The sequence below is a fragment of the Sciurus vulgaris genome (assembly GCF_902686455.1).
Source record: "Sciurus vulgaris genome assembly, chromosome: 8".
NCBI lineage: Eukaryota > Metazoa > Chordata > Mammalia > Rodentia > Sciuridae > Sciurus > Sciurus vulgaris.
Genome location: NC_136468.1, coordinates 133,937,506 through 133,953,773, shown reverse-complemented (window position 1 = coordinate 133,953,773; position 16,268 = coordinate 133,937,506). Strand labels below are relative to the sequence as shown.

General features: G+C 43.0%; 1 protein-coding gene across 1 annotated transcript in view; it reads right to left on the bottom strand.

Moving 5' to 3' along the window:
* ZNRF3 (zinc and ring finger 3) overlaps positions 1-5,828 on the bottom strand; it is a 146,036-nt gene extending 140,208 nt beyond the window's left edge. The window contains exon 1 of the mRNA XM_079151312.1: positions 4,293-5,828. Within this exon, the coding sequence (XP_079007438.1) occupies positions 4,293-4,583 (291 nt within the window). The 5' untranslated portion in view covers positions 4,584-5,828. The remainder of the gene's footprint in view (positions 1-4,292) is intronic.
* Positions 5,829-16,268: the final 10,440 nt, after the last annotated feature.

Here is a 16,268-nt window from a genome sequence, read left to right as displayed (position 1 = left end):
AAGAACTCCTATAGTAGATCATTAAACATTAGACTTGAATTAATAACAAAATCCTAACCAGCAAAGTTGTTTATTTGGCAAAAACAAGATCAAGGAAGCCATACAGACCTGAGTTTCCATCCAGGTTTTATTATTTGCTAGCTGTGTGAGGCTGGAGAAATAACTCGTCTGTCAGTTTCCTCCTCTGTAAAATGGGTTAACAATAGTTGCTAATTCCAAATAAATGTCAGGATGGGATGAGCAAACACATGACATGATTGGCACATTGCCTTGTATACAATACAGACTCATAAATGGAAGCCATCACTGCCTTCCTTTTAGTCTACAGAATCCACACTTACCTCCCACTTCCAACTTATTCCTTATTCCAAATTATACTAGTAAGTCCCATGATATCTCAGAGTACAAGACAGAAAATAAGAGCCCTAAGAATTTATAAAGTCACAAAATACAGCCCTAATTCTTCCTCCAAATTAAATGCTTGGCTTTAACCCATGAAGGCCCATTTGACAAGACAGTCAGCAATCCCTTCTGTGTAAATCCACGTCAGCTGTCAGCATGTAATTGTTCTATTAGGCCAAGTCAATTTTTAGAGGCAGCCTGTTAACTTAAAATGGACATGAAAAGAGAGTATTTGATCAAATGCTAACCTGCAAAAACACACTGACAGGGAAACAAGGCAGAGGAATTTGTTTCTTAAAATTACTCTGTGATACTTTTAGTTAACATTGGATATTTAAGGACCTTAATCAGCCTTTTTAACCTACCACCCCAGCTCTACTCCCACCCGCTAACAGCTAAAAGAATTGATTTAGTTTTTACTGTTCAAATCTGACCCAGGATCCAGAAAGGTTGATTTTAAAGTTATACAGAACGTATCATTCCAATTCCTTCTACAAATGAATTTCTCAAGCATTTCTAAATATTTGACTTCAAAGGGAAAAAATGTATTTCCAGTTTAAAACAATCTTTCATCTCTAGCAATGCAGATTTTCTTTGTTTGTTTAACCAATCCACATGCCACTAGCCAGTGTTTAATCGGGGCCTCTTTATTTAACATCATCAACCATGTGCGTTGCACAGCCAAGTCTAAAAGTTTCAGATAATGATCTCATTAACAGCAACAAATTGCCTCAAAGATGAAATATGTATCAATATGTCTAAAAAACCTTTAAAGTGCCATGCTTCAGAACTACAGAAGTGTAATTAACTCCTCCAGCTCTCCAAATGCATGCCGACACTCCTACATGCAAATAGGCTACAACACTGCATGAATAATACAAGTAAGTAATGGAATTTCATACCCATGTAACTGTATTCACAATATATAAATGTATATGTACAAATACATATATACACACATATATCTTCATACTCACTACCTTGTTGACCTTGGGATAGTTATTTAAGCCTAAAATGCATAAGGAAGAACCAATATTCCTAGTGACTATATCCCAATATTTGAATTACAGTATCTCTCTTACTCTCTCCCTCACACATACACTCTCTCTCTCACACACTCTCTCTCTCCTCTCTCTCTCTCTCTCTCTCACACACACACACACACACACACACACACACACAAACTTAACCAGCCTTTTCCATACCCTAACCCAAGTAAATGACTGAACAAGTATTCTAATTAGAAATAGCTGGGCAAGCCAGACTATGATAAGGTATCTACTGTATAAACATACATAAACACAGATACTTTCATTGGTATATAATAGGAAAAGGAAAAAAGATCAGTAATACAAACCAATTTCTTATCTTAAAATTCTTAAAGGAGAGAAACTCTCAAACAGATTTTTTTCCCTCCTCTTAACCAAGAACAATATTGTTATAGAACCCTGCTGGAAATAACAAAAGCAAGGCTATAGTGCTACTATTTAGCTTTAGTTATTGGAAAATAAACTCTGAAGACCATAAAACATTAAATGCAAATCACACAGGATTTTAAGATAGTAAATAAAAGGTTTTGAAAAGTTCAAAGAGAGTACTTAGAAAACCATGAATAATCTGAAGCTGAACACCTATTTGTTTCTTCTACCCTCATTTCTCTCTCACACACACACAAATGTTATACTCTCTCCCAGCAGTCCTAAAACATCAGCTTTCCTTATTTAAAAAACACTTTTTCAGGGCCAGGAGACAGGGACCACAACAGTTTCTTCAACTGGGTAGTATTCTAAGAATAAAAGCATGCCAGCCTTTGTACACACACAGCCCAAAAAGTCACACTGCACTCCATCTAGGGACACAGTTCAACAAGTTGGTCACCACAATAAAGTTATTAAAGATAGAGAATGCACCAAAGAATGACTATTCAGACAGCTCAGATAAGCCCACCAATATTACTGCAGTTATAAAGGAATTAAGGACACCTATTAGTGTTTGCTTAACAGGTGAACTTATTAAATACCATTTGTCATTTTTCTTTCCTTAGCAATTGTTGACTTTTTTTTGGGGGGGGGAGGGGATAGGTTAATGGACTACAAAAGAGTTAGATAAACACTTCAAAAAGTTTCAAAAGAGAATAGACTCCTTCTGCCAAATTCACACATTATCTCTCTACTCACAAGGATAGTTACAAATGGTGTGTTTAAACTGCTAATTTTGTATTAAATGGTGAACACAAGATTATCTCCAAAGCATAGCGCTACTCATAATGGATAGCTAGCCAAACTACTGTGAACAAACAGTCTAAGTTAAGACGTAATCGCAAACTTCAAAAGTCTCCTCCAAAAAGTGAAGAAGCACGTTAAAACAACCCCCCCCCCTTGGAAAGCTGTAAATCAAACATTTCTAAAGCCATCAGGATTCACTGAAAGCCTCAAAGAGAGGCAAGAAGTCACAAGGAACAAGATTTAAGATTCAACTATTCTTGAAGTCTGCAATAGAAATGTTTAGGAATCCTCTACAAAGCATGCTCTCTAAAGCTTTTATGTTAGAGAAGGTAATAATAATATTATAAAGAAAAAAGAGTCCAAAAGTCTTTAACAACGTCTGTAGTCACAGAACTCAACGTGTTTTACCTTCTATTTATCAGACAGAAATTTAAGACCAGGACAAGAGCCCTGTAAGGCAATGCTGATTAATCACAGCATAGGTACATCCTCCTTCTTTGTAAGGACACACCTCTAAAGAGTCAACTTGCAGTCCTAGCGGGGCTGGGCTCCGAGTCTGCACCAGAAAGGAGAAAGGAAGAAGCTGTCTACACTCTAGGCAGCTATGCAGTCAGTCCACACAGTCCCCTTCTCTTCGTAACTCACCCAAAAGTAAAGCACAGAAGGCCCAAAGCTTAGGCCCTGCAGCCACCCCATCACCCCAAAAGGTTCAAAGACAAGCCAACCATTTCAAATCACCCCCACCAGAGGCACGCCTATTAACAGTCGTAAGTGCGCTGGCCCTCTACTAACAAGTTGATAAAATCATGTCCAAGGAAGCGGGAAATCTACCCAGCTAACCATCCGCAGAGACTTCAGGGGCGAGTCCCTCCTCCAAACTGTGGACACAGCTTAACGCTCTCCCTAGCCAGCTTCCTTTGGAACGCAAACCTCTCATTTGCATTAAGGTGAAGGCCCTGTCAGAAAGCGACCCTGGCTCGCGATCTGCAAGCCTCCACATTAGTCCTTGGCCGAGGGGTGGGCAGGGGGTCTTCCCTCCGGTCCTGTGTAATCTGAAGCACTCAGCGAAGGCTGCCTTCCACCACCACTGCAGGGCAACCCGGATCCCACTCCTCCGCCAGCTTCGCCTGCTTCCCTGCCTGCTACTGCTTGTCCAGAGCGCTGCTGGAAGGGTCAGCAACCAGGTGTGGTGGGCGGCAGGTTGCAAGGGAAGAGCCTGATAGTGTGCAGTCCCTCGGACAAACCTAGGCGTTCCCACTAGGAGCATGCACTGGATGGAAAGTACAGCCTACGACCTGCAGCAAGGACCCCACTCCTCGACACTTGTCTTTCCAAAGTTGGCATTCAACAGGTAGTTCCCGGGACTTCCACCTGAGGCACACAGAAGAACCCAGTGGGCTCCGCGGTCTGCCCGAACGTGGGTGCCATGCCCAGCGCCTCCCTCCCCCACCGCAGACTCTCAGGAGGTCGAGCCCCCACGTGCGCTCGACCCGGCTGTAGCGCCCCGGAGGCCGCGTCCCGCCCGCCCGGGCGGGATGCCGCGGGCCTCCTCGCCGCCCCTCCCGCCCGCCAGTCAGCCAGCCCGCGGCGGGGTCGGCGGGCGCAGCCCCCGGAGCCATCTTGTGGTGGCGGCGGCGGCGCGGGGCCCGGGCGGCGGGCAGCTACCTGCACGATCTCGCCCTCGGCGCTGAGCGTAGCCCCGGCACGCGAGAAGCGGCCCGTGAGGCCGGTGGTGTAGGTGGTGTAGTCGCCGCTCGGGCTCGACTCGAACAGCACCACCTCCACGAACGCCGTCTCCTTGGCCCGCGCCGCGCCGGGCCCCGTGGCCGCCAGCAGCAGCCCCAGCAGCAGCGGCAGCGGCGGCGGTGGCGGCAGGCGGCGGCCGCGGGGGCCGCGGGGACGGCGGCGGCGGCGGCGGCCCGGGGCCCCTGGGCGCCCGCCCGAGCGCGGCCTCATGGTCCTGCGGCGGGAGGGCGCGGAGGGCGGGCGCGGCCGGGCATAGTCGCGGGCCGGCGGAGGACCGAGCTAGGGCGGACGCCTCACAGCCCCATCGCGGCGGCAGCGGCTTTGTGGGTCGCAGGCTCCACTCGGTTCCCCCGGCCGTCGCGCCGCGGCCCTTTCATCTGCTCCACGTGAGGGGTTATCCCCGCCCCGGCAGCGTCGTGACCCGCTCTCCCCTCCCTCCCCGCGCTCGGCCGCCGCCGCGGCTGTTGGGGAGCGCGAAGGCGGGGCGGGCGCGCCTGCGGCGGCAGGAGGCGGAGCCCTGAGGCTGAGCACGCCCCGCCCCGGCCTCCGTCTGCAATCCTCCCCTCATTCTCGCTCCACCCCATCGTCCTCGCTCCGCCCCCTCCAGCCGTCTTGCCCCGCCTCATCACCCTCGCCCCGCCCCCTCCCGCGGTCTTGCCCCGCCCTCTCGACCTCGCTCCGCCCCCGCCTGCCATCTCTACCCCGCCCCTTCGCGGCGCTCCGCCCCCTCACCCGCGCTCCGCCTCCACCGCGCTCTCCCTTCAGCCGCCGACATTTCTCCTGGCGGTTGATACGGTTCGGCGGGAACCGGGACCGCAACCTGTTCCTAGACGGTGCACGCTCTGTCTGCTGGCCCCGCGCGTCCTGGTCTGGTGCAGGAGTTAGACCCATTCAGGCATGGAAGGCTTCATCCTTCCCGTCCCCCCCAAACCTAAATCAGAGTTCCAGTAGAGCTGGACGCCACCACCCGGCGCTCTATCCCCACCCCCACCTCCGGGATCAAACGGGAAAGGCCTCCGCGGTCAGGAGCTGTTTGTCTCTGCTGTGCCGGGATGTGTCAGTGTAGCTCAGACAATTCCTCTGCACCGGAGGAGTAAGGGCAGGTGGAGCAGCAGACTTTGAGGAAGTCATTTGGATTCTCCTGGAGTTCATCTTTCTGCAGCCCCAGAGACTGTAATTCAAACACTCCCCTCAAAAGAAGTCCTGAAACCTTGAGGCTCAACCCTGTGCAGAAGGGCGAGAGTCCAACGCCTTTACTGAACAGATTGATGGCTGCCAGATTAACATACCAAAGACACGTGCTCAAGGGCCCAGGGGTTCCCATTCACCAAGAAGATAAACTTTTAACCCCCTACTCCTTTTGCAGGCCTTTTCCTTCCTCAACTAATCTATTAGAATCGAAACCCTCTTCGAAAGCCACATTTAATTCCTACTTTCTCCATGTGTCTTCCTTCCCTGCCTAGAATGGTTTGTTCAGATATTTGCAAATATTTGGTTAAGATGATCTACTTCTACTTGTTACCACACCCAAAATATTAAAAAGACCCAAAGAAAACTCATTGAGAATTCTCTTGAGTAAACAACTTACCAAGGTTACATTTTAAAAGTAGAAAAAATATTTCAAAATGTGGACTTGAAAAGATATCCACAGATTTGTTACCGCATTTGGACCACCCAGAGATTCAGCTCAAAAGAGAGGCACCTGGGAAAGTAGGGTTCTGTGGAGAGTGGCTTCTTGGCTCCCCTAAAACCAAGCTTCTGGTGCTGACTTGACACCCTCAGTCCTGACAATCCCCATCCTAAGGGGAGGGCAATCACGCAGGACCCTTTATAATATTTAAATTCAAGGTCATCACCAAATGATGAATGGGTAAACCAAATGAAATACTGATACATGCTACATTCCTGGATGAACCTTGAAAATAAACTAAGTGAAATATATGGTGTGCTTCCATTTATGTGGCATGCACAGAACAGGGACAGAAAGTAGATTAGTGGTTGGGGGGGTGGGGCAGGGAATAAGAATGGATAGTGACTGCTAATGGTTTTTTGGGGGGAAGTAATGAAAATGTTCTGGAATTAGATAATGATGATGAGTTGTACACTTTGTAAATATCTAAGAACCACAAAGTTGTACACTTTCAAAGGGTGCATTTTATGGTATGTGAATTGTATCTATCTCAGTACACCTATAAAAATAATTAAGCTGTTAGCTGGGTGTGCTGGCATGCACTTGCAGACCCAGCTACTTGAGAGTCTACGGCAGGAAGATCACTTGAGCAGTGGAGAAGACCAGCCTGGGCAACACAGCGTGGCCAGCACAGTGTAACCCCACTGTGCAAGTAGAGCACTTGCTAATTGTGCTTGAGACCCTGAAATGGGTGTTAAAAAAAAAAAGTCTTCAGTTGTATTTCCATGTGTGCGCACACATACACACAGGATACTATATAAGGAAACCCTCTGTTCTTTGTTTCCTTGTCTTAGCACAAATCTCACACCCTCACCAAGGTCTACCCTCACTATTTAAAACTACTTATATGTGCCCGCCCCCCAACACTCACAAACCCCCTTAGTCAGCCTCCTACCATTCCTATGGCATTTATCATCTTCTAACATACTAAATAATTTGCTTGCTTATTTTTGTCTCTACTCCCACATCTACACATGCCAGAGAATGAAAATATGATGGCAGGGACCTTTGTCTTGTTCACCGAAAGGCCAAAGCTGCCTGGCCCAGAGTAGGCACTCAACAAATATTTGTTGCATGAATTAATGACTAAATGAATGAGTGATAAGCTCATCAGCGTGTATCCCTCCCATTTTGGAGACATTTGGAGCAGCTTGTTAACAGTTGCTTAGGAGTACTATGCTTCATGGGACCAAAATAAATTCTGAATGTGGAGAACAACAACAGTACTTCCCTCAAAAACTGGATAAAAATCCAGATGGGGATTAGAAAAGAAACTAGTTTTGATGTTTTAAAACTCTGCTTAAAGAAAGATGGTTTATGAGACATATGCCGGCACCACAGGTAACAATTCATCTCTCAGCAGCATGAAACTGTTTAGAAGTGGAGGTATCAAACCCCAGAATCTGGCAGACAGTAAAAGGGAAATAGAAAATAACTTCAAATAAATAAGAGATAAGACCCATCAGTTAGGGGGAAGGATGGGATCAGCAAATTGGATCAAATGATAAGAGTGAGGAGAAGTGATGTACTGTCATTATCTTGTGTGGCACATCCCTAGTAAATCATCCTGGATTTAACGTATTCCTTTCTGTACTTATCAGACACAGCTCAGATGAAAATAACTGAGAACAGGTGCATTAGCATTAGTTGAAGTTGCCAGACCTTTGGCAAAACTCACAAACTCAGGCCAAACGCCATACAAAGCTTTAGGAAATTTTCTACCATCAAAGTTCTATTTGTGACTGGGCATGGTGTCACATACCTCTAATCCCAGCAATTCAGGAGGCTGAAACAGGAGGATCACAAGTTCAAGGCCAGCCTCAGCAACTTATCACCACCAAGTCTCAAAACAAAAAATAAAAAGGGCCGAGGATATAGCTTAGTAGCAAAGCACCCTGTCTTAACTCAAAGCTCACAAACTTGGCCTGGGATTGTGGCTCAGTGGTAGAGCCTAGTATGCATGAGGCACTGGGTTTGACCCCCAGAACCACATAAATAAACTAAATAATAAAAAAAAGGGGGATTGGGGTTGTGGCTCAGTGGTACAGTACTTGTCCAGCATGTGTGAGGCACTGGGTTCAATTCTGAGCACCACATATAAATAAGTAAATAAAATAATGGTCCATCAACAACTAATAAAAATATTTAAAATTAATTAATTAATTAAAAATAAAATAAGGGTATTGTATAATATATATATATATATGTGATATATATATCACAAACTCACCAGGGTCTACCCTATTTAAAACTGCTATATGTTTTACACATACACCATGTAATGTGTTTTACATAAACACCATGAACGTACCCAGCCTCCTATGCCTATGGACCAAAAGTCCTGTTTGTATGAGGTTCAGGCATTTCAAATTCATAAATATAAACTTTAGTACCTAAATAGAGTATATCTGTGCTAAATAAAAACAAGGCATGGATATTTACTGCAGGACTGATTTTTGTTTGTTTGTTTGTTTGTTTGTTTGTTTGTTTTTGCAGTGCTGGGGATTGAACCCAGGGCCCTGTGCTTATAAGGCAAACACTTTGCCAACTGAGCTATCTCCCCAGCCCCTGCAAGACTGTTTTTAATAATAAAAGTCTAAAACAATCTAATTGCCCATCAAAAGGGGATTAATTAAGTTATGGTGCATCCATTTAATATTATATATTTTTTATTTTTTTAGTTGTAAAGAGACACAATACCTTTATCTTATCTTATTTATTTATTTATTTATTTTCAAATTGAAAACTCTATGAACTTGTATGGAATATCTCCAATATGTACCACTAAGTGAAAAAGATGTGCATATGGTAGGTTATAACGGAAAGGCGGGTTTGGGCAGGGAGAAAATAGACACACAAACGTTTGCGAACATTTCATTTGGAAGGAGACATAAGAAATAAATAAATGACTGTCTCTGAACAGCTATCTAGGTGACTGGAAGGCAAGAAAGAGAGAAAGTGAAATCTACTTTTCCCTGAATATCCTTTGTACTTACAGAATTTGGTTCCATTTATATATATTACCTACTCAAAATAATAAAATAAAGAAACTAATATGCTAAATCAACAGATAACACTTATTTTCTATATGCAAACACATTCATTCAATAAACTTTATCAAATACCAATGAAGTTGTGCCACAGGAAGACATGCCATCAGAAGATGAAAAGGAGTTGGTCTCTAGTTATGGAAGATGTCACTGTTGGAGGAAGCCAGGTATTGGGCACACGGTTCCTCCTGGACAATTTTTGTAACTTCTAAATATTTAAAGATAGAAATTAGGCCAGGCATGGTAGCACACGTCTGTGATTCCAGAGACTCGGAGGCTGAGGCAGGAGGATCACAAGTTAAAAGTCAGCCTCCACAACTTGGTGAGATCCTGTCTCAAAATAAAAATTTAAAAAGGGCTGGGAATGTAGCTCAGTGGTACAGTATCCTCAGGCTCAATCCCCTGTTACCAAAAAATTATAAAGTACGAAGTAAATCTAAAAATGGATCAGCCAGTGCCTGTGTTCAAGTAATTTCCTTCCTTTTGCAAACATTTATTACTGTATGAGACAGACAAAGAAGTCAATAAAAGATTTCAGTGAAATATAAGTATACATTAACTGCTTTACAAAATAATTTAAGACTTCGAATCTCATCTTGCTTCTTTAAGGTGATTCAAATTTAAGACATGCTAGAATCCTTCCACAGTGTTTAAATCTATTTCTGGAAACTTTCATTTATTGTATTTAAACATCATATAATTCTCTTGAAAGGTACAATAGTTGTTATTCAGACAAGTAGCAGCAGTTCTTTCAAAACCCTTAGAAGTCTCTGTTTCGCCTTTGAAGTACACCATCAATCCACGTCTACTTTGAGCCTTAAGGCAGAAGGCCAATCTAGGCCCCAACCCATCAGTGGTTTAAACCTTGCTTCAACCTGTCCCTGATTTGCAATGGCCACCCAACCAGGAGTCACAAACTTCTCAAACAATGCTCCAGGGTCCAGGCAGGGAATGTGACTGAATGAGGTGGGCCAGGTGTAAGCAAAAATAACTTTCAAATGAGGAGGTACATGGCACTGGACTGGGGCTTCAAATGGGACCAACTTTGGAAGTGTGGCCTGGGGAACACTTGGCTGGTCCAGAGGGCTATTTTAGCACATGGTTGCTCTGGGCAACGTGGGCCCCAGATTCACAGTATTCTGATTTGTTCCAAAGAAGCACAAAATCCAGATTTATTTGCAGCATCCACTGGTTCTTCAATGTTTGCAATAGTTTTTAGAGATTTGTGTTACTACAGGGGCTAAATAAACATATCTATAGGCCAATTTTGGCTCCAGAGATAGACGAGAAATCTGACAGAGTAAATATGGATTTTAACAAGTAGTTACAATATCTGTCTCTGCTAGGCTATCAAGGTAGAGGAAGAAAAAGCTACAAGATCTGAGAAATATAAATATTGCACTATACATAGGAGATAATTGTATTTGTGGGCAGCACCCTTCACCAGAGGCACACGTCTCTAGATGCAATATTTAATTGAAGTAGATATGTAATCACTTACCCATTTGGCCAAGAAAGACCAATGATGGATGAGAGGTCATTAAACCTTTGAAAAAGAGATAAGTCAGGCTGCTTTTACACTGATTATACCTCTATTTCAAGATAAAGAAAAAAGGATTGGGAGAAAACATTAGAAAGAAAAAAAGGACAAGTACTTGTTTTGTGCAACTGTATTGGACATGATGGCTCAGCTCAGAAGTAAGTTAATAGGACAGAAAAGAGCTCAGGTGACAATGTAGAAATGTACACTCCATTCACAGTGCCTAGAATACATCGGTTTGAAGGCAGGTGGTAATGAACAGGAATTATTGACTCAGCATCTGTTCCCATGGGTAACCAACCCTCCCTGCCCATGCTCTCTCTGTGGGGCCATCAATCACAGAACTCAGCATTCTAACCTAGTTGAGCATGTGACCCAGAATGGCCAATCTGAGTGTTCCACTCCCCTAGCTATAATGATTGGTTCAGAGGCGAGCATGTGACCAAAGCAGGGCCAATCAAAGCCTTCCTTGAAGTTTTATCTACTGTAACCTAGTAGGAAGATCTATCTTCTGCTTTGGACTTTCCAACTGTAAGAATTATGTAAATATTAAACTGTTTGTGGCTATTTTCCTCAACCACATAGAAAATGCTACTGTGAGTGAAAAGAAGAGCAAAGACAAGCTAAGCTAAGACAAACAAGAAGAGAAAGAGCACTGGCTGCAGTCCAGCACCTGAATCCATCCCTGTAACAAAAGATTCCTCATAAACACAGCATTAAATCTGCCTAGTTGTTTTTTGTTTTTTTATTAGTTGTAGGTGGACACAATACCTTTATTTTATTTTTATGTGGTGCTAAGGATTGAACCCAGGGTCTCATGCATGCCAGGTGAGCATTCTGCCACTGAGCCACAACCCCAGCCCAAATCTGCCTAGTTTAGTGACAACTGCATCAGCAGTAGGGAACACACACACACACACACACACACACACACACACACACATCATAAAACCAAAGAAACTCTGAGGTTGAGGTACGTTAAGAAACATGAATTTTGCTAAAAATAATAGTCTTGAACAGTTTCATTTCAAGATCTCTAGTACTAAAATATCTTTTGAAAGAACAAAGAATTCCAAAGCAAACTACCTAAAATAAAGAAGTGCTAGATGTATTATTAAGTGAATGAATAAATGAATACTTAAAGTTTCTTATCTTTTCAATTTGAGGGCACTTAGAAGAAATAACTCTCTAGGTAGAAGAGGACAAAACTGTAATCTCTAAATATAACATGGAATTTAGGTAGACCTCCCATTTTATTGCTGAAAGACACTTTAGACATTACATAATATTATTATTTTCTAAATATTTTTAGTTGTAGATGCACATGATTTTTTTTAAATTTTTTATTGTAAACAAATGGGATACATGTTGTTTCTCTGTTCGTACATGGCGTAAAGGCATACCATTTGTGTAATCATAAATTTACATAGGGTAATGTTTGATTCATTCTGTTATTTTTTCCCTTCCCCCCACCCCTCCCACCCCTCTTTTCCCTCTATACAGTTCTTCCTTCCTCCATTCTTGCCCCCCTCCCTAACCCTAACTCTAACCCTAACACTAACCCCTCCCTCCCCCCATTATGTGTCATCATACACTTATTAGCGATATCATTTGTCCTTTGGTTTTTTGAGATTGGCTTATCTCACTTAGCATGATATTCTCCAATTTCATCCATTTGCCTGCAAATGCCATAATTTTATCATTCTTTATGGCTGAGTAATATTCCATTATATATATATATATATATATATATACCACAGTTTCTTTATCCATTCATCAATTGAAGGACATCTAGGTTGGTTCCACAATCTGGGTATTGTGAATTGAGCAGCTATGAACATGGATATGGCTGTATCTCTATAGTATGCTGATTTTAAGTCCTTTGGGTATAGGCCAAGGAGTGGGATAGCTGGGTCAAATGGTGGTTCCATTCCAAGTTTTCGAAGGAATCTCCACACTGCTTTCCAGAGTGGCTGCACTAATTTGCAGCCCCACCAGCAATGTATGAGTGTACCTTTCTCCCCACATCCTCGCCAACACCTGTTGTTGCTTGTATTCTTGATAATCGCCATTCTAATTGGGGTGAGATGGAATCTTAGGGTGGTTTTGATTTGCATTTCTCTTATTACTAGAGATGTTGAACATTTTTCCATATGTTTGTTGATTGCTTGTAGATCTTCTGTGAAGTGTCTATTCATTTCCTTAGCCCATTTGTCGATTGGATTATTTGTATTCTTGGTGTAGAGTTTTTTGAGTTCTTTATAGATTCTGGAGATTAGTGCTCTATCTGAATTATGATTGGCAAAGATTTTCTCCCACTCTATAGGCTCTTTCTTCGCATTGCTGATAGTTTCCTTTGCTGAGAGAAAGCTTTTTAGTTTGAATCTATCCCAGTTATTGATTCTACATGATATCTTTATTTATTTTTTTATGTGGTGCTGAGAATCGAACCCAGTGCTTCACACATGCTAGGCAAGCACTCTACCACTGAGCCACAACCCCAATCCCACATAATATTATTTTTGTTGCTGTCATTTGTTTGACAGATGAGAAAGCCAAGACCTAGAACCTGCAATGACCTAATAGATCAATGAGATTATATACCATGGAGGTACCCAGCCTCCTGAGCCTTCTTTTTTAGACTCAGATGGTTCCTAGCAACAGGTAAACACTGAGTCCAGCCATGGCCATGAGTAGCCTTACTTCTGTTGCTCTTACTTTTCCTCTTCCTCCAGACATCTTCTCTCTTTCCATCTAAGATAGAAGGAAAAAAAAAAAAAAATCAAGAAACAGCAACCTGAACTGAAGCAGTAATAAGAAAGAAGTTTGAAAGAAGCCAAAGAAGCCGGGTGAGCGCAGTGGCGCAGGCCTGTAATCCTAGAAGCTCGGGGGGCTGAGGCAGAAGGATCTTGAGTTCAAAGCCAGCCTCAGCATCTCAAAAATAAAATAGGAAAAGGACTGGGGATGTGGCTCCATGGTATAAGAGCTCTGGGGTTCAATCTCCTGTTTAAAAAAAAAAAAAAGGTCAAAGAATTGATGCAGAATAGAAAGTGGGCATCCCCTTTGAAGAACAATCTGACAAAACTTATCAGATCTTAGAATTCATAATTCAAGCAAGCCCACTCAAACTTATTTTACAACTATCTTTCACAACTGTCTGCAAAGATTTATTTACAAGAACATTCATGGTAGCAATGTTCGTAGAAACCAGAGAATACACACAGTCTGCATCCACCAACAGAGAGCAAGTTATGGATGAATGAGGTAAGAGCCTAAATTTGCTTCAAAATAATACAATGGGGGAAGGGAGAACAGATGAAAGAAAGATGGAACAAGATTGGGCAGATGTTGCTAATGTTAAAACTGAGCATTAGGTTCATGAAAGTACATTATACCATTCACTCCTTTGTATATGTGTGAAATTTTCCAAGATAACATTTTTTAAACTTTAAATTATGATACATCCATTAATAAAACACTCTGTAGCGGTTAAAAATACAGTAGACCTATATGTGCAAGAGTGTATAAATCTGTTTTAGAGACGGATACAGCGACAGTTCTAGCACGTCGCTTTACGCATCACAACATGTGTAGTATTTTTCTCTTTGAACCTCTAGTGTATAAAATTAGATTAGTCATGGTACACTCACATCATTAGTCCGTGTATGATCTGCTTTTATTTAGTTACTTCTTTAGTTTTAACAACATAATAAACATCCATGATCCCACCATCCAAAATAAAAACTAGAACTACAATATGTCATGTTCCATATGTTAAAAGAATTCCTCGCAAGAGCAAAAACTTGGAGATAACCTAAATGGCCAAGAAAATACTGTTCAAGAAAATACTATACAAGAATTAAAAGATATGAACTTCAATGACTCATAATGATACAAGTATTAGCAATAAACTACTAAGCAGAAAAAATTAAGATTCCAAAATATTTTATTCATTATGATACTCTTATAAAACCAAAAGCAAGCCGGGCAGTGGTGGCACACGCCTGTCATCCCTGTGGCTCGGGAGGCTGAGGCAGGAGGATCGCAAGTTCAAAGCCAGCCTCAGCCACAGCGAGGCCCTAAGCAACTCAGTGAGACCCTGTCTCTAAATAAAATACAAAATAGGGCTGGGGATGTGGCTCAGTGGTTGAGCACCCCTAGAGTTCAATCCCCAGTACCCGCCCCCCCAAATCTAAAAGCAACTAAAGTTAGAAATAAAACTTTTAGTATTAGAAAAGGAAATCTTATGGATATTCCCTTTTTTTGTGAAACAAAAATATTTGTGTGCGTGTGCGTGCATATGTGTATGTGTTTTAGAAGAAATTTATTTGAATTGTTTAAAAAAATATTGGAAGTTTGGAATGGGAAAGAGATGGAACATACTGAAACCCTTTCACTTATGGTGACAGAAACCCAAGTTAGAACGCTTTTAGCAAAAAAAGGAGATTTAATGGTTCTATAAAAGTGTAAATGTGTATGGTTCCAGACACAGCTAAGCCCAGGGGCTGAAAGGATGGTATCAGAAGCCACGTCTCTCGGGTTTGAGGTTCTCCTTTTTTCTGGGAAGTCATTTTCCCCCCAAGTTCTACACTGGTCCGCTCTCTTTGCGACTCCTATTACCCAAGCCTGCCAACAACCTGGGAAAAGACACCTTTCCTCTCCCCAGGCCAAGTCATGGCTTGACTCTCATTGGCCACACCTGGTTGATATACACCTCACTGAGCCAATCACCACGGCCAGAAGGATGGAATATGCTGATTACCTAGACCTGTTTCATCCGCCTTTCTTGGGAGCTGGGAACTGATCCTGGGATCCTGGGTCAGTCTCTTCCACCGTATGGACCTGCACTGGCTGTTTCCCCTTTGGAAAGGGGGGAATGGATGCTAGGCAGGCAAAACCCACAAAAGCAAAAATAGATTCGGTAGGCGCCTCTTCTAACATATTCCCTGGGCCCCCATCCTGGGCGGACTGGGGCCTCCCCTCCTGTTCTCTCTCATCATATTGTGTGCCCGTTCTGTCCTACGAGACCATTTCACTCCTTGAGGACGAGGCCTTTTGCTTAGGTAGGTAATCCCTGGCAACATGCCTTAGATACAGTTGACATACAATAAATATTTGCTAAATGAATGATTGACTCTTGAGTCCATGCCAAAACAAAATCTTGACATGCAAAGCTTTTCCTTGATTGGCCCTCGAACCACCTATTCTGACTCTTCTGCACCTTCCACAACCTATACTAAGCCAGCATCTGCCTCAAACACACCAGCCCCTTTCCCACCTCTTCATCTTGCTATCCCTAGGCTGACTGTTGGCCCTGCCCCATCTCCTAAGGGTTCATGATGGAGGGATCTAGAAAGGTTGGCAAACCAGTTTTCTGATCACGAGACCCTGCAGTTGAAGTTTCTATAAAGAAACCTTTTAACTAGTTTGCTCAGCTTCTCATTTCCGGTTTTCCTTCAGCTAATCCTCACACATCTGAGACTGTGTTTGAAGGAAAGGGCCCACCTCTTTCCCAGGCTACAGTTGGAGTCACTGGTTGGAGAAATCAGAGTTGTGGCCCTAATAAGTTGATGGGTAGTGCTGGAGCTGGGGACAGCTGGGGAGGTTGTTGCCCA